We start from the raw sequence: 22,591 nt of genomic DNA, 5'->3' as shown, positions 1-22,591 counted from the left end.
ACTCCTTCAGGAGTGGTTTTGAATCCTCACACTCATCATCCTCCACTTCCTGAAGCGATCCATTTTCCCTCTTCCTGAGGAATGCAGTTGCTGAGGTATCTTTTTCAGAATCAGTATCCATATTAAGTTTAACCTCTGGGGGTAGGCCAATTTGCTATGGAAGATATGGCCATTTGTAGAAGCAGCTCAATTTGTGACAGCAGCCGCCAAAGTCAGACCATCGGCCGCATACTGAAATCCTGCCCGAAGAGATCTATTCACACTGTCAGCTGAAGCTGCTCAATCAATGGTTCAGCTGCTCCCCAGCTATACGAATAAGAGAGATGTGGTTCAGTCGGATACTGGGATCTTGCCTATTACAGGCTTTGTTTAAGTTTTATGTGGGCTAAGTTGGCTGAAATGGTTTGAGAAATTAGATGGTTTGGAAAAGAGCTACAACTGAAGCTGAAGAGAAAAGTTAAGGACAGTATTTGATTAAAAGAGGAATCTTCAGGGCAGTATGGCGACACAGTGGTTAGCACTGCTGCAGCACGTCTCTAAGGACTCTGGTTCGATCCTGGTCACTGTCCATGTGGAGCTTGTGCATTCTCCCCATGCCTGTGTGGGTTTCACCCCCACAACCCAAAGATCTGTAGGTTAGGTGGATTGGCCATGATAAATTGCCCCTTAATTGGATGATCTATATTTATTTTTTAAAAGAGGAATCTTCTAATATTGCCCAAAAGAATAATCCTCCTGAGATTGGGAGGTATTGAATAATCAGCAACAGATGACAGCACGGTAGCATTGTGGTTAGCATAAATGCTTCACAGCTCCAGGGTCCCAGGTTCAGTTCCCGGCTGGGTCACTGTCTGTGCGGAGTCTGCACGTCCTCCCTGTGTGTGTGTGTGGGTTTCCTCCGGGTGCTCCGGTTTCCTCCCACAGTCCAAAGATGTGTGGGTTAGGTGGATTGGCCATGCTAAATTGCCCGTAGAGTCCTAGGAAGTAAGGTTGGGGGGGGGGGTTGTTGGGTTACGGGTATAGGGTGGCTTCGTGGGTATGAGTAGGGTGATCATTGCTCGGCACAACATCGAGGGCCGAAGGGCCTGTTCTGCGCTGTACTGTTCTATGTTCTGTGACTTAAATGTTGATTGTGGGTGTTGGGAGGGATTAGAATTAAGGTAAACTCAGAAGCAATATAAAAAAAAACGTTTACAATATGTTTGTTCAAAAGATAAAGCAGAAGTATATGTGGGTTCCTATGAAGTAGACAGGTAAAATTATGATGGGGAATACGAACAAGACACTAAACAAATAAACTAAGTCTAAATGCATATAGATAATTGCATGCAGCTAATTCTTACTGCATTTGTGACCTTTCCCATTTTGGATTAAACCCATTTATATTTGCCTGTTCTGATTGAACACAGAATACTCTAAATCTTGGCGCTGTATTTTTGGTCAGCTGCTACACCCTTTGAACCACATCACTTTCTTGCAGTCACAAGCTATTTGCTCTTTCTACAATTGTATACAACAAGCAGTTGTAATCCAAACAAAATGTCACGAGTGTCAGAAGACATAACTTTTTATGCTCCATTTGTTCAGAGGATCAAACAGCATAGGAGTATTCAGGGCAGTATTCCTTTTGCCAGCTCTTTTGCCAGAGCTATACAGCTAGTCCCACTCCCTCTGCTCTTTCTCCATACCCTGCAATTTTGTTTTCAAATATAGATCCAGTTCTCCTTTTAACATTTATTGTTGAATCAGTTCCCACCTCCCTTTCAGGCAGAGCATTCCAGATCATGACTAGCTGTGTAAAAATAAAACAAAAACTGGTTCTTTTGTCAGTTATCTATGTGACCTTTGGTTACCAGCCAACTCGCCCACCAATGGAAAAAATCTCCTGATTTACTCTGATCAAAACTTGACACCATTTTGAGCACATCCATTAAATCTCCTATTAAACTTCACTACTCGGAGGAGAATAATCCCAGTTTCTCTCATATCTTCACAGGTCAAGCTGCTTTCCCCAAAATTGTTCTGATAAATCTCCTCTGCACTTTCTCTCCAACGGGTAGTGGAGAATAGGGAAAGATATACGAATTAGGAGCAGAAGTAGGCAATTCAGCCCTTCGCGCCTGCTCCGACATTCAATCAGATCATGGCTGATCTCTTCCTGATCTCAAATCCACCTCCCACCTGTTGCCCATAATCCCGTTAACCTGTCTTTTATCAGAAATATATCTATCTCCTTTTTGAATCCATTTAATGACTCGGATTCCACCGCACTATGGGGCAGCAAGTTCACAAATTCACCACCCTCTGCGAGAAGTAGTTCCTCCTCATCTCTGTTCTAAATATACCGTGTCTCAACTTCGATCCATGACCTCTCTCTCTAGATTGCCCCACAAGGGGGAACATTTGGTCTACATTTACTTTATTAATCCCTTTTAGTATTTTATATACCTCGATCACGGTAGCATTGTGGATAGCACAATCGCTTCACAGCTCCAGGGTCCCAGGTTCGATTCCGGCTTGGGTCAATGTCTGTGCGGAGTCTGCACATCCTCTCCGTGTGTGCGTGGGTTTCCTCCGGGTGCTCCGGTTTCCTCCCACAGTCCAAAGATGTGCAAGTTAGGTGGATTGGCCATGATAAATTGCCCTTAGTGTCCAAAAGTGCCCTTAGTGTTGGGTGGGGTTACTGGGTTATGGGGATAGGGTGGAGGTGTTAACCTTGGGTAGGGTGCTCTTTCCAAGAGCTGGTGCATACTCGATGGGCCGAATGGCCTCCTTCTGCACTGTAAATTCTAATTCTAAATCACATCCCCCTCACTCCCAGTGAGTATAAGCCCAAACTGTTTAATCTCTCCTCATACGTCAACCCTTTCATCCCCGGAATCAATCTGGTGAACCTCCTCTGAACTGCCTCCAATGTCACCACATCCTTCCTCAAATAAGGAGACCAAAACTGGACACCATTCTCCAGGTGTGGTCTCACCAACACCCTATACAATTGCAACAACACTTCTCTACTTTTATACTCCAGTCCTTTTGCAATAAACACTAATGTTCTAGACAGACCATTCTACTCAACGGAGCTCCTCCTTGGAGTACAATTGACTCAGCTGTATTCCGAAGCTCCCTAACTAAAGCTTGTATCTTTGTTGCCCTGCCTTACAGAGTATTCCCGGCATTTATGTGAAAGATGTACATGTCTCATTTCTCTGAAGTATATTTTTTTTCACCATCTGGTCCTGCTTATTTTAAAGTGTTTTCTGAATTTGCCCCCTTTTAAGTCACTTAATATTTTCTGTACTTTAATAAAGTCCCTCCTGAACCATGTCCTCACTTTACTGCAGAAATGAAGTTTTTTATTTCAGGAAAAGCAGAGCCAATCCAGAATTCCCTGCCAGGAATGCCTTTTTTTATTTTTGTTGAGAAATTGATCTCGAATAAAGGAGAAAACCAATTGAGAAGTAGATCAATGCAATTGTCGTTGTCTATAAAGTATATATTGCTTTATATTTTCAGACGCACAGAAAACGTAGGATGATGCCTTCTCAGGAATCCAGACGGGTACGCCACCAACGCAGAGCTCCGGCTGAACCAGAGGCGGAAATCGTAGAGACTGGTAAGGAGCAAGGTTTGTCTCCATCAAACCGTCTTGTGGGTGAGACCAAACCAATTAAAGATACTGTGGAAATGCTTGGCAGGAAAGTGTGACCACTGGAGGTCAATTTGCTTTTACGTGGAGTGAACAGTCCACCTTAAACCAGACCTTCTGGTGCACAGTTCAAAATGAAAAATGAAAATCGCTTATTGTCACAAGTAGGCTTCAATGAAGTTACTGTGAAAAGCCCCTAGTCGCCACATTCCGGCGCCTGTTCAGGAGGCTGGTACGGGAATCGAACCGTGCTGCTGGCCTGCTTGGTCTGCTTTAAAAGCCAGCGATTTAGCTGAGTGAGCTAAACCAGCCCCTGTTCACATTGGGTTTGTTAGCACCTGTGTGAAGCAGGCTTTGAAAGTAGCATCTGCAATATTGCATTTGACGAGTGCTGCAAATACTTACACACTCCATCCAGGAAGTGTAAAAAATCTGACACACCCAACCTCTGTCTAACCATTGCATGTACTACATCCCAGTGAGTTAATAAAAGTAATCTGGAAATTTTCTTCTTGTACTTTACGTTTGAGTAGAAATGCAGCTTATTTAAATAGACACCATTGGATTGATACAGATTTGATTGAATTTTGTTTATTGTAACGTGTACTGAGGCACAGTGAAAAACATTTTTCTGCGAGCAGCTCAACAGATCATTAAGTATATAAAAATAAAAGAAAAGAAAATGCATAATAGGGCAACACAAGATATACAATGTAACTACATAACACCGGCATCGGGTGAAGCATATAGGGGTGTAGTGTTCATCAGGTCAGTCCATAAGAGGGTCGATTAGGAGTCTGGTAACAGCGGGGAAGAAGCTGTTTTTGAGTCTGTTCGTGCGTGTTCTCAGACTTTTGTAACTCCTGCCCAATGGAAGAAGTTGGAAGAATCAGTAAGCCAAGTGGGAGGAGTCTTTGATTATGCTGCCCGCTTTCCCCAGGCAGCGGGAGTTGTAAATGGAGTCAATGGATGGGAGGCAGGTTCGTGTGATGGACTGCTGTGTTAACGACTCTCTGAAGTTTGTTGCGGTCTTGGGCCGAGCAGTTGCCACACCAGGCTGTGATGCAGCCAGATAGGATGCTTTCTATGGTGCATCTGTAAAAGTTGGTAAGAGTCAATGTGGAGAGGCTGAATTTCCTTAGTTTCCTGAGGAAGTATAGGCGCTGTTGTGCTTTCTTGTGATTCATCTTGTGAATGGTTGGAACACTGCTATGTAAAGAAAATGAAAGGTTTTATTACAATCTTATGAGAGGGAGATATGGGCAGCACGGTGGCACAGTGGTTTAGCATTGTGGCCTCGGGTTCGATCCTGGCTCTGGGTCATTGTCCGTGTGGCGTTTGCACATTCTCCCCGTATTTGCGTGGGTTTCGCCCCACAACCCAAAAGATGTGCAGGTTAGGTGGATTGGCTGCACTAAATTGCCTCTGAATTGGGTACTCTTATAAAAAAAAAAAAAAAAATTTAAAAAAATTTTTTTTAAATGAGGGAGATATTAGGAAATTGGATCCAAAAATGGGATTGAAGTTGTGGCAGGCAATTTAGGGGTTAAGCAGACTGAGGGGAAAAAACTGCTGGCACGGACTGAGTCAGAGGGATCTGCCCATACGTGGCCTTAGTTTCACTGCCCCATTCAGGCTGAAACTTTTTTTTTTTTAAATGTAATAATTCTTTTCTAATTAAGGGGCAATTTATCGTGGCCAATCCACCTAACTTGCATATCTTTGGGTTATGGGGTGAAACCCACGCAGACACGGGCGGGGGAAGTGAATGTGCAAACTCCACACAGACAGTGACCCAGAGCCAGGATTCAAACCTGGGTCGTCAGTGCCATAGGCAACAGTGCTAACCACTGCGCCACCATGCCATCCCAGGCTTAAACTTGTTAGTGAGAATACACAGGATGCCCCTGTTCAGCAAGGGTGAGTCACTCGAGAGCCAATGTCCTTCGGGACACTCCTGACTGTCCAGCTATTAGCCCATTACAGAGCCTGGTGGTCTCTTTGTCTGTCAATGGGAGGTTAGTTGCATATCAATAGCATGGCCCTCTTTTGGCGAAACGTGGGAAATCAAACGGCCAAGATAACGATGATAGGTTCATGTCTGGGCAACCCAGGGGCTGAGCAGAGCTCGGAGAGAGAAGAATCCTGTTTTGAACAGGTCAGGAGAAGGACTTGAAAAGCCACCGAGAGATGTCGTGAAAAAACTGTCCCAGAGGCAGGCTTTCGAAAAGGGTTCTAAAGGAATTGATTAATAGCTGAAAATTGCTTCGTAAGCACAAGTATCATCTTTGTCTGCCTATGTAAATGGAATGAAAGCTGTATGTTATTTTGAAGTGATGCTTATTGGGAACTCGTGTATTAAAGTTAAGAAATTACATGTAATGTGTTATTGTTAGGGTTGAAGTTTGAAAGTTTGCATTTGTTTTAATGAAGTTTGTTTATAAAATGACCATGCACGCCCTATTTCTTATGATATCACCCCTGGAATGAATTGATCTTTCCACACCACCTTGAAAACGTAATGGTTCTAGTTTATTCCCTTAGCCACTGTTGAGAGCTGACCAGATGTATGCAACAGGTGGAAGATAAGTTTTTCACACTGCTGGCATTTAAGTACTTATTATAAGTTGAGCTTTATGTAGCATAGTGGGCTAAACTGCTGGCTTGTAATGCAGAACAAGACTAGCAGCGCGGGTTCAATTCCTGTACTGGCCTCCCTGAACAGGTGCCGGAATGTGGCGACTAGGGGCTTTTCACAGTAACTTCATTGAAGCCTACTTGTGACAATAAGCGATTATTAGTATTATTATTATTATTATGTGGCAAATTTCCCTTTTATCTATCTATCTGAAAATTTTGTTTGAAAAATGTGTTCTCTGCTTACTGATCAGCGCAAATGTGAGGCCTTTGAGAGGGTAATTTTAACCTATAAATGTGAGACCAGGGTGAGCATTATTTTGCCACTTGGCCAGGTGTAAACATTAAGATGTTTCAGCATGGCAGATAGAAACTCTATTCCATTAAAATAACATCACCTGTCACAGGTGAATACCTGGAACAAAAAAAAACACGAGGGGAGAAATTGTATGTAAACCTAACATGGGCCATAAGGGTGTCTATGCTACACACAAGCCTCCTCCCACGCCCTTTCCATCTGTCCCCATCAACAAATCATTCCGTTCCTTTCACCTTCCCTTAAATATGGGATATTTACTTCAATTACTCCATGTAACCAATCTCCTGGTAATGATATTTCTTTTGCATTCCCTACTGGATTTATTGCAGTAACAACTACAATTTATACAGTGCATCTAATATAAAATGTCCCACGGTATTGTACAGGAGCATTATAAAACAAAATGTGCGACCAAGTGCAGAACGAGATATTAGTTGAGATGACCTAAAGCTTAGTCAAAGGGGGTAGGTTTTGTGGAGTGTCTTAAAGGAGGAAAAGAAAGTATGGAGGCAGAGAAGTTTAGGGAGGTGCTTCCACAGCTTAGGACCTAGACAACTAAGACATGGTCGACTGGACAACTAAGGCTTGGCACCTAGATAACTAAGGTGTGGCTGCCAATGATGGAGCAATTCAAATTGAGTCACTCAAGATGTGTGAATTGGAAGGGAATAGAGATCTTGGGTGTTAAGAACCTCGCTGGTGTTCTTAACACCCACACAAAACCCAGAAGGGTAACTTGGAGCACTGGTTCTGAGTGGTATATTTTAAATGTGGTATGTTGTGAGAAAAATGTGTAAACCAGGGAGAAAATGGTCCAGTTATTGTGTGAACACTTAATAAAGAATATTTATTAACATAAAAGGGGGGGAAAAAACAAGACAAAGACGATAATACGGTACTACATGTGAGTACACTGATGAAGCTACTCTCACAATATTACAGGAAATTACCCCTTGATTCCGACTACCTACCTACCCTGAACTCGGACACTCCTTTGTTCCCAACCAGCATCCAGTATCACTTAACTCTGAGCTTAATCCAGCAAATAATTACCATGCATGGGTTATGATCTTCAGGGTCAGCGAAGGTGAAATCAAGTTTCAGTCTGTTTAGCAATAACTTGTTTTCGGGAGACTGTTTCTGCAGCTGGCTGATGGTAGCTGTGTTTGTCTCACTTTTTCCACAGTCATGGATACATCATTCCTTCCCTTTGATGTTATCCACCCTGTGGAGTCTGCTTTTGATGTACATGTGTCAATTTTTTAATCTCCATTTTGAATTTGATGTTACCTTTTCCAAACTCCCATTGTTGTCCTCTAGTCACCGAGGTAAACACTTGCTTTTCCCTCTGATATACTAATTCACATCTTTTCAGATATCTCACTGTTTTATTTTCTTTTATCCTAGTTTCATTTTTTAAATCTTAATATTCCTGAATTCTTAACAAGGTGTCATGTGAGAGTACCTTTAAGAAATGGGTGTTTATAAATTGGTATGTATATAAATATCTGTAGTGAGAGTACCTTTAAGAAATGGGTTAGGTGAACTCCATGATACACTTTGGGGTTCTCTAAACCCTGACCCTTAACAAAGGGATGTGAAGTTGGAGAAGATTACAGAGTTAGGGAGGAGTGGACCCAAGGAGGGATTTGGAAGCAGGATGAGAACTTTTAAATCAAGACGTTGATTCACCGAAAACTAATAATAGTAACAATTGCTTTTTGCTTCAATGAAGTTACTGTGAAAAGTCCCCAGTCGCCACATTCCGGTGCCTATTCGGGGAGGCCAGTATGGGAATTGAACCCATGCTGCTGGCATTGTTTTGCATTGCAAGCCAGCTATTTAGCCCACTGTGCTAAACCAGCCCCTGTACGCCAGTGAGTGTATGGGGTGATAGTGAGAGGGATGAAGTCGGTAGCTTGGAATGGAGTTTAGAGTGGGGACTGAAAGTGATGATTGCAGTCTTGTCAGTAATAAATTGGGGAAAATTTCTGCTCATCCAGTACAGGAGTCGAGAGAGGTGATGGTGAGATACAACTAGGTATTGGCAGTATATTCAGCAGGGACGTGGACAACTTCCAGCGGACACCTTAAATCGCTGGCGAAATATCACCAGCAACGCCGTAGAATTCTGCAAGTTCAATGCCAGGATAGGCCTTCTAATATCAGTGTCTATTCTCAGGCCGGCAGCCCCCGTATCGTGGCGCTGGTTATTGTTAATCAGCCACGTTGGACGGGCCACATCCACCGCCTGCCTGACACAAGAACCCCAAACCAAGCTGTCCGTTCTGAGCTTTTCCTTGTCAAGCACTTACAGGAGGGCAAAGGAAATGGTTTGGGGATGTATTGAAAGCCTCCCTGAAAAAAATGTAATATCCCCCCCAATTTGTGGGAATCTCTGGAGACCACCCAAGCTGGAGAAGAAGCATCTGCAAAGGTGCCAAACTTTTCAAATGTCTCCAACAGGCCCAGGTGGGGGCCAAGCTGGAGGAGTGGACCAAAATCCAAACAACCCACCCACGCACCTCATCAAACCCCGTCTGCAACATGTGCAGATACAGCTTTGGACTTTTTAGTCAACTGGGGACCCACAATCCTGGACTGGAAGAAAGTCATACTTCGTCCCAAGTGACTTCCCAAGGAGAGAAAGATTCGGGGTACATGTGGGAACTGATATTGTGCTATTGTCATCAAGGAGCAGCATGTCGATGAGAAACGGAAGGAGGCTTTTACGACACTGTGCAAGTAGCAGCCAGTTCCAGCCCCACAGATCCCGGAGTCCCAACATAAGGGAATTGACCAATAATTTGTGTATTTTCCTGAGATCTTTAACCCTTGACTGCTGCAATGAGATACAGGCACCAGATTTATAAGTAAAACATTAACAAATTTTATTTATCAGAAGAGTAAAAGATGAACATATAATAGAACTGTGGTCTGCAAATCTACCTATCCTCAAAACCCCCTCCAACCAAGACACATAAGACAAACATACGATAGGGGGTAGGGGAAGGATTAAAAGGATGTCAGAGATTTGAGGGCTTTGTAGGCAGTGATCTCTTCAGAGTGTGAGATGTTGCAAACAGTCGGTGAGTTGACTACCATCTATTAGAACTCCCAGACCTTAGGTGTTCCTCTGGTGAATCACCTTCACACAGGAGATTCAGGTCTGTGCAATTCTGTCATGCGACACCTGAAGGACTCTCCGTCTCCCTGAGTTTTCTGCTGCGAGTTTACAGTAAATTTTACATCCACTCTGTCTTTCAACTACTTGTCTGTTATGTGTGCAGAGATTCTGGCTGTATTGTGAAGAGAGTTCTCAGGCTGGGCTTTGACCCGCCATTCAGACAGAGGACTAAACTGTTACAGACTGGGGCGGTACGGTGGCACAGAGATTAGCACTGCTGCCTCATGCGGCTAAGGACATAGCATCGATCCCATCCCCGAATCACTGTCCGTGTGGAGTTTGCACATTCTCCCCTTGTCTGTGTGAGCCTCACCCCCACAACCCAAAAGATGTGTACAGTAGGTGTGTTGGTCACACCAAATTGTCCCTTAATTGGAAAAAAATAATTGGGTACTCTAATTATTTTTTAATAAAAAATGAACTGTGACGGACCTGGTGGGAGAATCTGCAAGCAGCCTTTCAAACCAGTAGTTCCCTTCACGGGTATGGCTATTGCTTGCAGTCTTTTAAATAGGAGTGCCTTCCACAGGTCTGGCTGGGAGCCTCTTAACTTGCCTGGCAGAGAGAGAGTTCCTTAAAGCTGCTTCAGCCTTGGATCTTTCACAGAACTGACAAAATGGGGCTTGCTTCCCCTGTTCCAGAAGTTTCTGAAAAGCGCCACTAATCCCAAATTTGTCCAAGGCCCAAATTTTAAACGAGCTGATTGGCTGCTTGCCAAGTCCATCAACATAACATCATGGGCTATGCCGCAGAACATACTGAATCAGAGGGGATCTGCTGCATCAGCCCACAAACCTGAAGTCTGTAATTTAAAAACCAGTCAGCAGGACAGGCGTTAAGCGAGAAACACAAAACCGGCCTTACAAGGCCAAGAATGGATCTTTACCGAGTGACCAGAGGTAACCCTGCTTTTTTAGTGACTACTATGTTTTCTGGAGAAAAGAAGCCCAGCCAGTTTTTCCTGTTGCACCTTCAATTGCAGCATCACCCAACGAATGTATAAAGATTTAGTGACTGACTGAAGGATTCACTGTTGAAGTTTGTTCTGGCTGATGGGCCAAATATCTGCTCTGGCATAACGAAATTCCCAATGTTACTCTCTGCCATTGGATGACAGTTCTCACTGTTAGAATGCAAGTAATTTGACCCAAATTCCACAGGGTCTAGAAAATAGGAGGTAAGAAAAAGGTGGGGGTGGGAGATTACACTTTGGGATTAGAAGTAAGTGATCTATTTCGAATGGCACAAAGAAACCCCAAGAGGAGATCTAAGCAAAGATTTTACAATTCTGAAGGGTTTTCATGTGATGAATAGACAAAGACACACTTCTTCTGGTGGTGGTGGTTGTGACAAGGAATTATTACTTTGAAGCAATCACAAGATTGAAGGAAAAGATTAGGAGAAATTTCACCTCCAACAGAAAGCTAAATTGCAGAATGTGCTTCAGGATGGGTTATATCTTTTTGAAGGGAAAATTGTCACCGACTAATTTAGTGATGTTGCTTGAGGGATAAATATTTGCCAGGACAGTGTCTTCCAGTACTAACGTGTGGGATCGTTCACATCTATTCAAGGGTGCAGGCATGGCTTTGAAATTAGTATTTCCTCTAAAGGATAGCAACAGATAGCAACTCCAACAATGCAGCAATCCCTCTGTACTAAATGAAATTAAATGAAAATCGCTTATTGTCACGAGTAGGCTTCAATTAAGTTACTGTGAAAAGCCCCTAGTCGCCACATGCCGGCGCCTGTCTGGGGAGGCTGGTACGGGAATCGAACCGTGCTGCTTGGTCTGCTTTAAAAGCCAGCGATTTAGCCTGGTGAACTAAACTCACTGTTTAGCTTGGTACTGTTAGCTTGGATTACGCACTCATGTCTTTGGATTGGAACTTGAACCTGCAGCCTCCTGTCTAAAGCGCGAGCTCGGCTGCTGAGCAACGATTGTCGTAAGCTTTACTGCAAGTCTGATTGGTTATACTAATGCAGAAATAATGACACGAAAAGGGAAAGTTACATTTCTTAGAACTGGCAACCTTCACATTGAGCATAATGAAAATAAGGCTGCCGGATTAACTCGTATGTATGCCAAACTTAGTTTTAGAACAAAGATTTGTTTAAATGGGCGAACTCCACCTGTTTGCAAATCATTTTTTTTTAACAGGGGAAATACGATAGCTTAGCATGCCTCCTTTGTGTAGGTATGGCCTCTTGTGTATAATATTTCTGTGCTGTACAATTGTTGCATATTTACGCATGTTTTTGTGTTTTTTGTATTAAATCCAAATTATACGGTCTAATTCTCAGCACATTCTTTGTTTGGTGCCCTCAGGTGCTGAGGTAGTTGACCTGACCTGTGAATCCTCTGAACCTGTGGTTGTCGACCTCACCAATAATGATTCTGTTGAGGTAAGTGATGATGAGCTTTCTGCCTTCTTCACTTGTCACGTTTGCAGCCAATGGCTATCAGTTGTATCTAGTAATAAGGGCAAAGATGGAAAGAGAAGCTTGCAGCACAGGAATGACGTGTTGGAGACTGACACTTCTTTGAGTCCTGTCTGTACCACCAAAAAACCCTTTCACACAGACCTCATTTTTTTAAAAACACTGTTGTTTCTTACCAGTTTTCATAGTTGAGAACATCATGGTATGTTTTTTCTGCCTTCTGTTGTAATTTTCAATGTCATTTGTCTGCCTTTTAAGTGCCACTGTCCAACATCTCGTTGGGGTGGGTCGGTGCTCAAAAGTAAAGTATGCTCATTCAGTAAATAAATTGAGTTATTAGACCCATCTCTCAGTAATTTCAATGTGACAGCTTTACTTGGGCATTTCCAATGCAAATATTGGCAGGAAATTTGAACGTTTTCTATTTCATTCAAGGATCAGTAGCCCTAATTAAAATGGGAACTCAATTGCAACTATTAACCCATGTCCAATTATTGTCCCACCTGCTCCAGTTGTAGACAATATTGATTTGTGCTTTGCCACTGAGTTGATTTTGTTTGTCTGCAAGAAGACTGCCTTCATGGATGCAAGGTTCATGTTTTGTCTAGTGTTGTCACAATAAGGTTCCTTTTGCAGAGGCTTCCAAGTGTCTGCAAACCAAGCCTTTGCAAATTACAGTTGACTTGTTGTAAGCTAGTCTCACAAATGTGTAATTCATGAAGCAGCCTTAAGACTTCGACCATTCACTTCCTGTTCAGCTTGAATTTTTTAAGAGATTAACATGGTGTTGATTTTAGCGCCACGAACTTCCAGACTTCCTCTCAGGGGCAGTGCAAACCGAGTACTTTTCAGTGTATCCAATTCATTTTTTCCAATTAAGGGTAATTTAGCGTGGCCAATCCACCTAACCTGCACATCTTTGGGTTATGGGGGGAGAAACCCACGCAAACACAGGGAGAATGAGTAAACTCCACATGGACAGTGACCCAGAGCCGGGATCGAACCTGGGACCTCGGCGGCGTGAGGCTGCAGGGCTAACCCACTGCGCCACCATGCTGCCCAAACCCAGTACTTTTAGGTGGTGCAGTCATTATGTTGCTGGGCAGTAATCTAGAGGCTTGCAAGTCCCATTTTCAGTTTTTGTGAATCGAGGTTTTTTTCCTACAGAGCTGCTGTCAGTAAAATCAACCAGGAAGTTGTCCAGAGTGTCGTGAAAACCAAACTGGTTCATTGTCCTTCTTAAGATTGAAAATCGCTGTCAATACCTGGTCTGGCCTATGTGTGACTTGTTGCACATGGCTGATGCTTCATTGCCCTCGGTGGGCCTCGCAAGTCACTCCAAGAGGTGGGCAAAAGAATGCATGCCTTGCCAGTGACCCCCACATCGCAAATGAATAAAAGCTATCATTCAACTGCTTAAAATTTGTCTCCTACTTCTTGCATTAGGGAGACTTACAGTGCCAAGCACTCAAGGCCCTTAATGTTCTAAGTCATTGTTCTTTAAGCTTCTCTACTTTGTTTCTCCGATACATCATTAGTTATTGATGATCAGTCAGTTTGAAGAACTGAAAACACAACTGCCCGTTCTCAGTTGCATAAACATTCCAGTCCTGTGGGTTGATTTTGCCCTTTGTTCAGTTGCGTGCCACCGAAATGGACTTTGTTCTTCCTGATTCACAGACCCGGGAGGGGGGGGGGGGGGGGGGGGGGGGGGGGGGGGGGTGGGGGGAAGCGGGGAGGGGAAAGGAGAGGAGTACAGCACAGCATTGCCACCATGTTCAGCAATGCAAATTGAATGTTGGCTATCTTGAATATGTGAACGAGTTCACTTAACATAAGAACTAGGAGCAGGAGTAGGCCATCTGGCCCCTCGAGCCTGCTCCGCCATTCAATGAGATCATGGCTGATCTTTTGTGGACTCAGCTCCACTTTCCGGCCCGAACACCATAACCCTTAATCCCTTTATTCTTCAAAAAACTATCTATCTTTACCTTAAAAACATTTAATGAAGGAGCCTCAACTGCTTCACTGGGCAAGGAATTCCATAGATTCACAACCCTTTGGGTGAAGAAGTTCCTCCTAAACTCAGTCCTAAATCTACTTCCCCTTATTTTGAGGCTATGTCCCCTAGTTCTGCTTTCACCCGCCAGTGGATACAACCTACCCGCATCTATCCTATCTATTCCCTTCATAATTTTTAATGTTTCTATAAGATCCCCCCTCATCCTTCTAAATTCCAACGAGTACAGTCCCAGTCTACTCAACCTCTCCTCATAATCCAACCCCTTCAGCTCTGGGATTAACCTAGTGAATCTCCTCTGCACACCCTCCAGTGCCAGTACGTCCTTTCTCAAGTAAGGAGACCAAAACTGAACACAATACTCCAGGTGTGGCCGCACTAACACCTTATACAATTGCAACATAACCTCCCTAGTCTTAAACTCCATCCCTCTAGCAACGAAGGACAAAATTCCATTTGCCTTCTTAATCACCTGTTGCACTTGTAAACCAACCTTCTGTGACTCATGCACTAGCACACCCAAGTCTCTCTGAACAGCGGCATGCTTTAATATTTTATCGTTTAAATAATAATCCCGTTTGCTGTTATTCCTACCAAAATGGATAACCTCACATTTGTCAACATTGTATTCCATCTGCCAGACCCGAGCCCATTCACTTAACCTATCCAAATCCCTCTGCAGACTTCCAGTATCCTCTGCACTTTTTGCTTTACCACTCATCTTAGTGTCATCTGCAAACTTGGACACATTGCCCTTGGTCCCCAACTCCAAATCATCAATGTAAATTGTGAACAATTGTGGGCCCAACACGGACCCCTGAGGGACACCACTAGCTACTGATTGCCACTTGTTTGGCATTGTTTTCTCTTCCTTGTTAATCAACAAGATTTGCAGTGCAGAGAAATGCAGGCAGTGGATTGTGGAACAAACCTACGAGCACCATGATCAAATTTACATTTGCTGCATCTTGCCTTGTCTAATCTACTTCTCTCTTTTTTTTTTATTGCGACTAACATTGTGCACTGTCCAGATCGTGGATGAAGGTGAGTTGAGAAAATTAAGGCATTTCTTTTTTTTTAAATTAAGTTGTGCATTCTGCAAAAAGCGCAAACGGTTTTTGTTTAGGGATAGAATGGGAATCAACAACTAGTTTCCAAGTATTAGTGGCAGCAGACAAACTATTTAGATGCTTGTTTCACCGGAACATAAGATTTCTGAGTAGGCAGTTTGGCCCCTCGAGCCTGTTCTGCCATTCAATAAGCAGAGGCTATTGAACGTAATAAAATAATAAGATCATGGCTAATCTGATTGTGGCTCAACTATACTTTCCTGTCTAATCCCCCACAACCCTTGACTATCAAAAAAACCATCGGCCTTGAGTATATTCAATGATCCTGCTTCCACTGCTCTCTGGAGAAGAGGATTTCATGGACCAGAAGCGCTCCAAGTGAAAAAGTTTCTGCTCATCGGTCTTAAATGGGAGGCCGCTACTTTTTAAAACTGTGTCCTATACCTTGCCCCTGCACCACAGGGGAAACAGCCTCACAAGTCCCATTAGGATCTTGCGCGTTTCATTAATACCAACTCAGTTTCTGAACTATAATTAGCTTATTTCCTAATAAGCTAACCCCTTATCCCAGCAGTCAGTGACGTGAACCTTCTTTGAACAGCTTCTCAGGCAATTATATCCTTTTTCAAATAAGGAGACCAAAACCGTACACAGTATTCCAGATGCACTCTCACTAAGGACCTGTACAGCTGTAGCAACCCTTCCCTACTTTTATATTCCATTTCCCTGAAATAAATGCCAACCATTATTACCTTCCTAATCAATCACTTGCTGTACCTGCATACTAACCTTTTATGATTAATGTACCAGAGTGCACAAATCCCTTCTGTACTGTCAAGTTCTGCAATCTCTCTCCATTTTAATAAGGTACTGTTTTTCTATTCTTCCTGCCAACGTGAACACATTCACTTTCCCACATATTTCACCTGCCAGCATTTTGCTTGTTCCTTTGTACATTTTTGTCGTCTTCACAACTTACTTTCCTACCAACCCTTAGGCCGCCAGCACATCTAGATACCATAGGTTTCCATGTTGGTTCCCATGATTTCACTCTCGTGCAATGATCACTGCAGACTACAAGTAATGAATAAAGTGATTGAGGGCACAGCGAAAGTGCAAGCGGCAGTTCTAATCTAATCTCATTGTTGTAATTAGTCTGTTATGGATGTTGTGGCAGTTCCTGAACCTGTATTTGTTCAAAGATCAATAATCCACATTAAGTGGGGAAGACACTGTCATTAACAGTCCAATCCTTTTCCAAAATCCAGTGGGTTAAGCATTATGCAGCCCATTGTTTAGAGAATAATTTGACTGTCTCTCTTGCCCCTTCTCTCAAAAGCAAACGATTAATAGAGATTTATCCCCTCGCCCCCACCCCTTGCTGTGTACTCTTTATTTCCTGTGTAAATTGACAATGGATAAATTGGTTGCTCTTTTGTTCACTGTCAGTTGATTTTTTTTTTTTTTGCTCTACACTTGTCATTCATTTGAATGAACTTGCTCTGTGTTCAAAAGATATTGAGGTGAAAGGCTTTTGTCAGTCGAATCCTTGCTTTGTGCTAGGGTGCAAAGATCCCTGTCAAAAATGTTGCAAATCAGAGGTAGGGGATAAGGGAGTGTGTGTATATGTTTGTTCTTCGCAAACTGGATTACATACTTGTCTAATTTTACTCCCAAAACCAGTAAAGCAACGATGGAGAGCTTTTTGGAAAATGTATATAAATATATTTTTAACATAATTGATCAAGTAACAGCAGAACATTCTGCTCATTGTAATTTTTGCAGATCTCTCCTCTTCAAATAGTCAGACAAGTTCTGATGATCAGCCAGGCCGAACGCAGTCAGACAGCTGTATTCTCTGCAGTGATGAAGAAGATGCCAGAGCAGATGGGAGCAGCAGCCTGTCTGTCACAAGTGCAGCAGCTGTACCTCAGGAAAATCATCTTCATCCTGCCTTGTGTAACAAAGGCTTAAGGTAAAAAGAAATTGTACAACCCCCAGGACATGAAATGAAATGAAAATCCCTTATTGTCACGAGTAGGCTTCAAATGAAGTTACTGTGAAAAGCCCCTAGTCGCCACATTCCGGCGCCTGTCCGGGGAGGCTGGTACGGGAATCGAACCATGCTGCTGGCCTGCTTGGTCTGCTTTAAAAGCCAGTGATTTAGCCCAGTGAGCTAAACCAGCCCCTGTAATCCATCCAAAAGTGCTTTCCAGCCAGTGTAATGTCGAAAGCGTTGTGGCCAATTTGCGCAAACCCACGCAAACAACAATGTGAAAATGACTGGATCATCTGGTTTTTTTGGTGATAAATGGTTGAGGGACAAATATTGATCGGGACACGAGGAGAATTTGTCCGTTCTAAATAGTGCCATGGGATCTTGCATTTCCACCAGAGAGGACAGACAGGGTTTCAATTTAACGTGTCATCCAAAAGCCAACACATCCTGACAGTATAGTGCTTCCTCTGCCTCATTGAAGTGCCAGCCTAGATTGTGCAGTTGTCGTGGGACTTGAACCCACACACTCCTGAGCTGCAGCTGGCATCAAATCAGTCTGCCCATTGTGTCCTTATCCTAAATATGTCCCGAGGCACACTATTTTTTTGTACCGTTGATTATTTCCCATCTGCATGAGTGAAGATAGCAACTAGATTCCAACCCTCTGGCACATGTGAAAAGAAGGCACCTTGTCATGTCACATGGGGAACCAGTGAGTGCCGACTGGCTGTTTCACTGAAAGCACAGCTGGCTTGAATTTTCTTTGGGAGATCATGGGAACAGCCCACTGACCTATTGGTAGGCCAGCATTTTATGCAATGACATCGTGCAAAGAAATAATATAACCATCTTCAACTGCTTTGTAGGTAGCACAGTGGTTAGCACTGCTGCCTCATGGCGCCAAGGACCCGGGTTCTATCCCAGCCCTGGTTTGCTGTTCATGTGGAGTTTGCACGTTCTACCCGTGTCTGCTTGGATATCACCCCCCAGACCCAAAGATGTGCAAGCTAGGAGATTGGTCATGCTAAAAATTGGCCCCTGAAAAAAACTTCTTTAAAAAACTGCTTCATTAATGACTTTCCCTCCAACATAATGTCCAAAGTGGGGATGTTAATAATAATAATCTTTATTAGCGTCACAAGTAGGCTAACATTAATACTGCAATGAAGTTACTGTGAAAATCCCCTAGTCGCCACACTCCGGCGCTTGTTCGGGTACACAGAGGGAGAGTTCGGGTACACAAGGAGAATTTAGAATGTCCAAATTATCTAACAGCACGTCTTTCCGGGCTTGTGGGAGGAAACCGGAGCACCCGGAGGCAACCCACGCAGACACGGAGAACGTACAGACTCCACACAGACAGTGATCCAAGCGAGGAATGGAACCTGGCGCTGTGAAGCAACAGTGCTAACCACTGTGCTACCGTGCCGCCCATCTCTACGCACCTTCTCTACTATATAGCACTACAGTCCGTATGCTTCACCCAATGCCAATGTTTATGTATTTACATTGTGTATTTATCATAAGTTCTATGTTTTCATCTATGGATCGATCTGCCAGAACAATACTTTTCACTCTACCTCGATACACGTGACAAATCTGAATCTAATATAAGTCTCTCACCCTATGACAGTCCCGCCATCCCAGGAATCAGCCTAGTAAACCTTCGGCGCACTCCATCAAAAGCAGCCTTCCTCAGATAAGGACACCAAAACTGCACACAATACTCCAGGTGTGGCCTCATCAATGCCCTATACAATTGTCATAAAACGTCCCTATTCCTATACTCAAATTCTCTCGCTATGACGGCCAATATACCAATATTGCCTGCTGTACCTGCTTGCTTACCATCAGCAGCTGATGCACGAGGACACTGAGGTCTCGCTGTGTATCCACTTCTCGCAACTTACACCCATTCAAATAATCACCTGTCTTCCTATTTTTGCTACCAAAGTGGATGACCTCACATTTATCCATGTTATACTGGAAGTACCCACTCACTCAGCCTGTACAAACCCCACTGAAGTATCTCTGCATCCTCCTCACAGCTCATCCTCCCACCCAACTTTGTGTCATCTGCAAATTTGGAAATACTGCATTTAGTTCAATCATCCGAATTGTTAATGTGAGCAGTTGGGGACCGAGCACAGATCCCTACAGTACCCCATTAGTCACTGCCTGCCAATCATAAAAAGACACATTTATTCCAACTTTGTACTCCCTGTTTGCTAACCAGCTTTTTGTCCATCTCGAGATGAATGCATCAGATCTAGGCTCTGCAGTCTGCCAAATCCAGTGATGGACAATTAAACAACTCATTGGAGGAGGAGATTCCACAAATATCCCCATCCTCAATGATGGAGGAGCCCAGCACATCTGTGCAAAAGACGAGGCTGAAGCATTCACAACAAAATGGCGTGTGGATGATCCACCTTGGTCTCCTCCGGAGGTCCCCAGCATCACAGATATGTTGCTCGTTATGCTTTCCTTAACTTGCTGTGTTTTAATTACCTTTGCTCAAGAGTCGCCAGGTATCTTTGTGATACCACCACAAGGTTCAAAACCGAATACTGATCAATGACTAGATACACCAGTTAGTAAGTTTTAAATCAATGCACATTTATTTACACACAGTCAATTATTACTCATGCACAAACTCTACTCACTAAACTACAACTACTACTAAAAGCCTATACTTAGCTTTGGGCGCCCACTCAGTCAGAGGAACAATGGCCGTTGTCTGGTTCTGATACTGCTGTCTTCGAAATGATATAGAATAGTAGCTAGGAGCGCCTATCTCGTAGCGTGCGTTGATCTTCGACTTACTTGGCTGGTGCTTGGCGGGCCTCTTGTAGCTGAGAGCCACGGCCAAGATGAAGGTGAAGAAGAAGAGAGCAATCTGTCTTTTGGGACTCCTCTTTATACCCCAAAGGGTTTTGCGCCCTTCTGGGCGGTTCCTGAACTTGGCCCCAATTAATTGGACCATGTCCCAATCATTTGTATTGATTGTCTCCAATAAAGGGGTTCTTGCTTGACCACTGGGCGGGCCCTAGGTGGCCGTTGGCCTGCCTTTGTTTTAGTCTCCACGGGCGCCGGGGAGTCTGCTCTGGTACCGATTGCTTAAATGTTTCTCTTTTGTCCCCGGAGATAGCTCATTACTATGCTAATGGCTTGTAGTATCAGTTCTGTCTGGGAGCTGCAAGTTCCAATCCACCGGCAAACCTTGCAGCTGCTTGTTTTCCTAGCACTGTCCAATTTTCCACTGATAGGAGTAGTCTATCGGCCACCAAATAGTAACGTTATGGTGGGGCAGGCAATAAACAAAGAAATAACTGATGCATGTAGAAATGGTACAGCAGTTATCATGGGGGATTTTAAGCTACATGTCGATTGGTTTAACCAGGTCGGTCAAGGCAACCTTGAGGAGGAGTTTATAGAATGTATCCGCGATAGTTTCCTAGAACAGTATGTAATGGAACCTACGAGGGAACAAGCGGTCCTAGATCTTGTCCTGTGTAATGAGACAGGATTGATCCATGATCTCATAGTTAGGGATCCTCTCGGAAGGAGCGATCACAATATGGTGGAATTTAAAATACAGATGGAGGGTGAGAAAGTAAAATCAAATACTAGTGTTTTGTGTTTAAACAAAGGAGATTACAAGGGGATGAGAGAAGAACTAGCTAAGGTACACTGGGAGCTAAGACTTTATGGTGGAACAGTTGAGGAGCAGTGGAGAACCTTCCAAGCGATTTTCACAGTGCTCAGCAAAGGTTTATACCAACAAAAAGGAAGGACGGTAGAAAGAGGGAAAATCGACCGTGGATATCTAAGGAAATAAGGGAGAGTATCAAATTGAAGGAAAAAGCATACAAAATGGCAAAGATTGGTAGGAGACTAGAGGACTGGGAAATCTTTAGGGGGCAACAGAAAGCTACTAAAAAAGCTATAAAGAAGAGTAAGAAAGATTATGAGAGTAAACTTGCTCAGAATATAAAAACAGATAGTAAATATTTCTACAAATATATAAAACAGAAAATAGTGGCTAAGGTAAATATTGGTCCTTTAGAGGATGAAAAGGGAGATTTAATAATGGAAGATGAACAAATGTCTGAGGAACTGAATAGGTTTTTTGGGTTGGTCTTCACAATCGAAGACACAAATAACATGCCAGTGACTGATGGAAATGAGGCTATGACAGCTGAGAACCTTGAGATGATTCTTATCACGAAGGAAGTAGTGATGGGCAAGCTAATGGGGCTAAAGGTAGACAAGTCTCCTGGCCCTGATGGAATGCATCCCAGAGTGCTGAAAGAGATGGCTAGGGAAATTGCAAATGCACTAGTGATAAGTTACCAAATTTCACTAGACTCTGGGCTGGTCCCGGCGGATTGGAAATTAGCAAACGTGACACCACTGTATAAAAAAGGAGGTAGGCAGAAAGCGGGTAATTATAGGCCAGTGAGCTTAACTTCGGTAGTAGGGAAGATGCTGGAATCTATCATCAAGGAAGAAATAGTGAGGCATCTAGTTGGAAATTGTCCCATTGGGCAGACACAGCATGGGTTCATAAAGGGCAGGTCATGCCTAACCTATTTAGTGGAATTTTTTGAGGACATTACCAGTGCGGCAGATAACGGGGAGCAAATTGATGTGGTATATCTGAATTTCCAAAAAGCTTTTGACAAGGTGCCACACAAAAGATTGCTGCATAAGATAAAGATGCATGGCATTAAGGGTAAAGTAGTAGCATGGTTAGAGGATTGGTTAATTAATAGAAAGCAAAGAGTGGGGATTAATAGGTGTTTCTCCGGTCGGCAATCAGTAGCTAGTGGTGTCCCTCAGGGATCCGTGTTGGGCCCACCATTGTTCACAATTTACATAGATGATTTGGAGTTGGGGACCAAGGGCATTGTGTCCAAGTTTGCAGCCGACACTAAGATGAGTGGTAAAGCGAAAAGTGCAGAGGATACTGGAAGTCTGCAGAGGGATTTGGATAGGTTAAGTGAATGGGCTAGGGCAGGGGTGGACAAACTACGGCCCGCGGGCCAAAGGTCTTTATGCGGCCCACCAAGATCAAGTCATTAAAAAATTAAAAAAAAAAAATTTTTAATTTTATTTATTTATTTTTTTAATTTTAAGGTTAATGGGGGTGGCTGTTGGGTTACTGGTATAGGGTGGATACGTTGACTTGAGTAGGGTGATCATTGCTCGGCACAACATATGTTTCATGTGAAGTTTCTACTTTAAAATATAAATTAATAAAAATTA

The 22,591-nt window shown here is 43.3% G+C and overlaps 1 protein-coding gene across 3 annotated transcripts in view; it reads left to right on the top strand.

Moving 5' to 3' along the window:
- The window catches only part of rnf4 (ring finger protein 4), a 61,348-nt gene that overhangs the window by 23,714 nt on the left and 15,043 nt on the right, over positions 1 to 22,591 (top strand). For all 3 annotated transcript variants that reach the window (XM_038805885.1, XM_038805887.1, XM_038805886.1), the window contains exons 3-6: positions 3,514 to 3,613; positions 12,119 to 12,195; positions 15,283 to 15,295; positions 17,107 to 17,296. In XM_038805885.1, coding sequence (XP_038661813.1) covers positions 3,514 to 3,613; positions 12,119 to 12,195; positions 15,283 to 15,295; positions 17,107 to 17,296 — 380 coding nt within the window. The remainder of the gene's footprint in view (positions 1 to 3,513; positions 3,614 to 12,118; positions 12,196 to 15,282; positions 15,296 to 17,106; positions 17,297 to 22,591) is intronic.

This window comes from Scyliorhinus canicula, chromosome 8 (assembly GCF_902713615.1).
Source record: "Scyliorhinus canicula chromosome 8, sScyCan1.1, whole genome shotgun sequence".
Taxonomy (NCBI): domain Eukaryota; kingdom Metazoa; phylum Chordata; class Chondrichthyes; order Carcharhiniformes; family Scyliorhinidae; genus Scyliorhinus; species Scyliorhinus canicula.
This window is presented reverse-complemented; position numbering and strand designations above follow the sequence as displayed.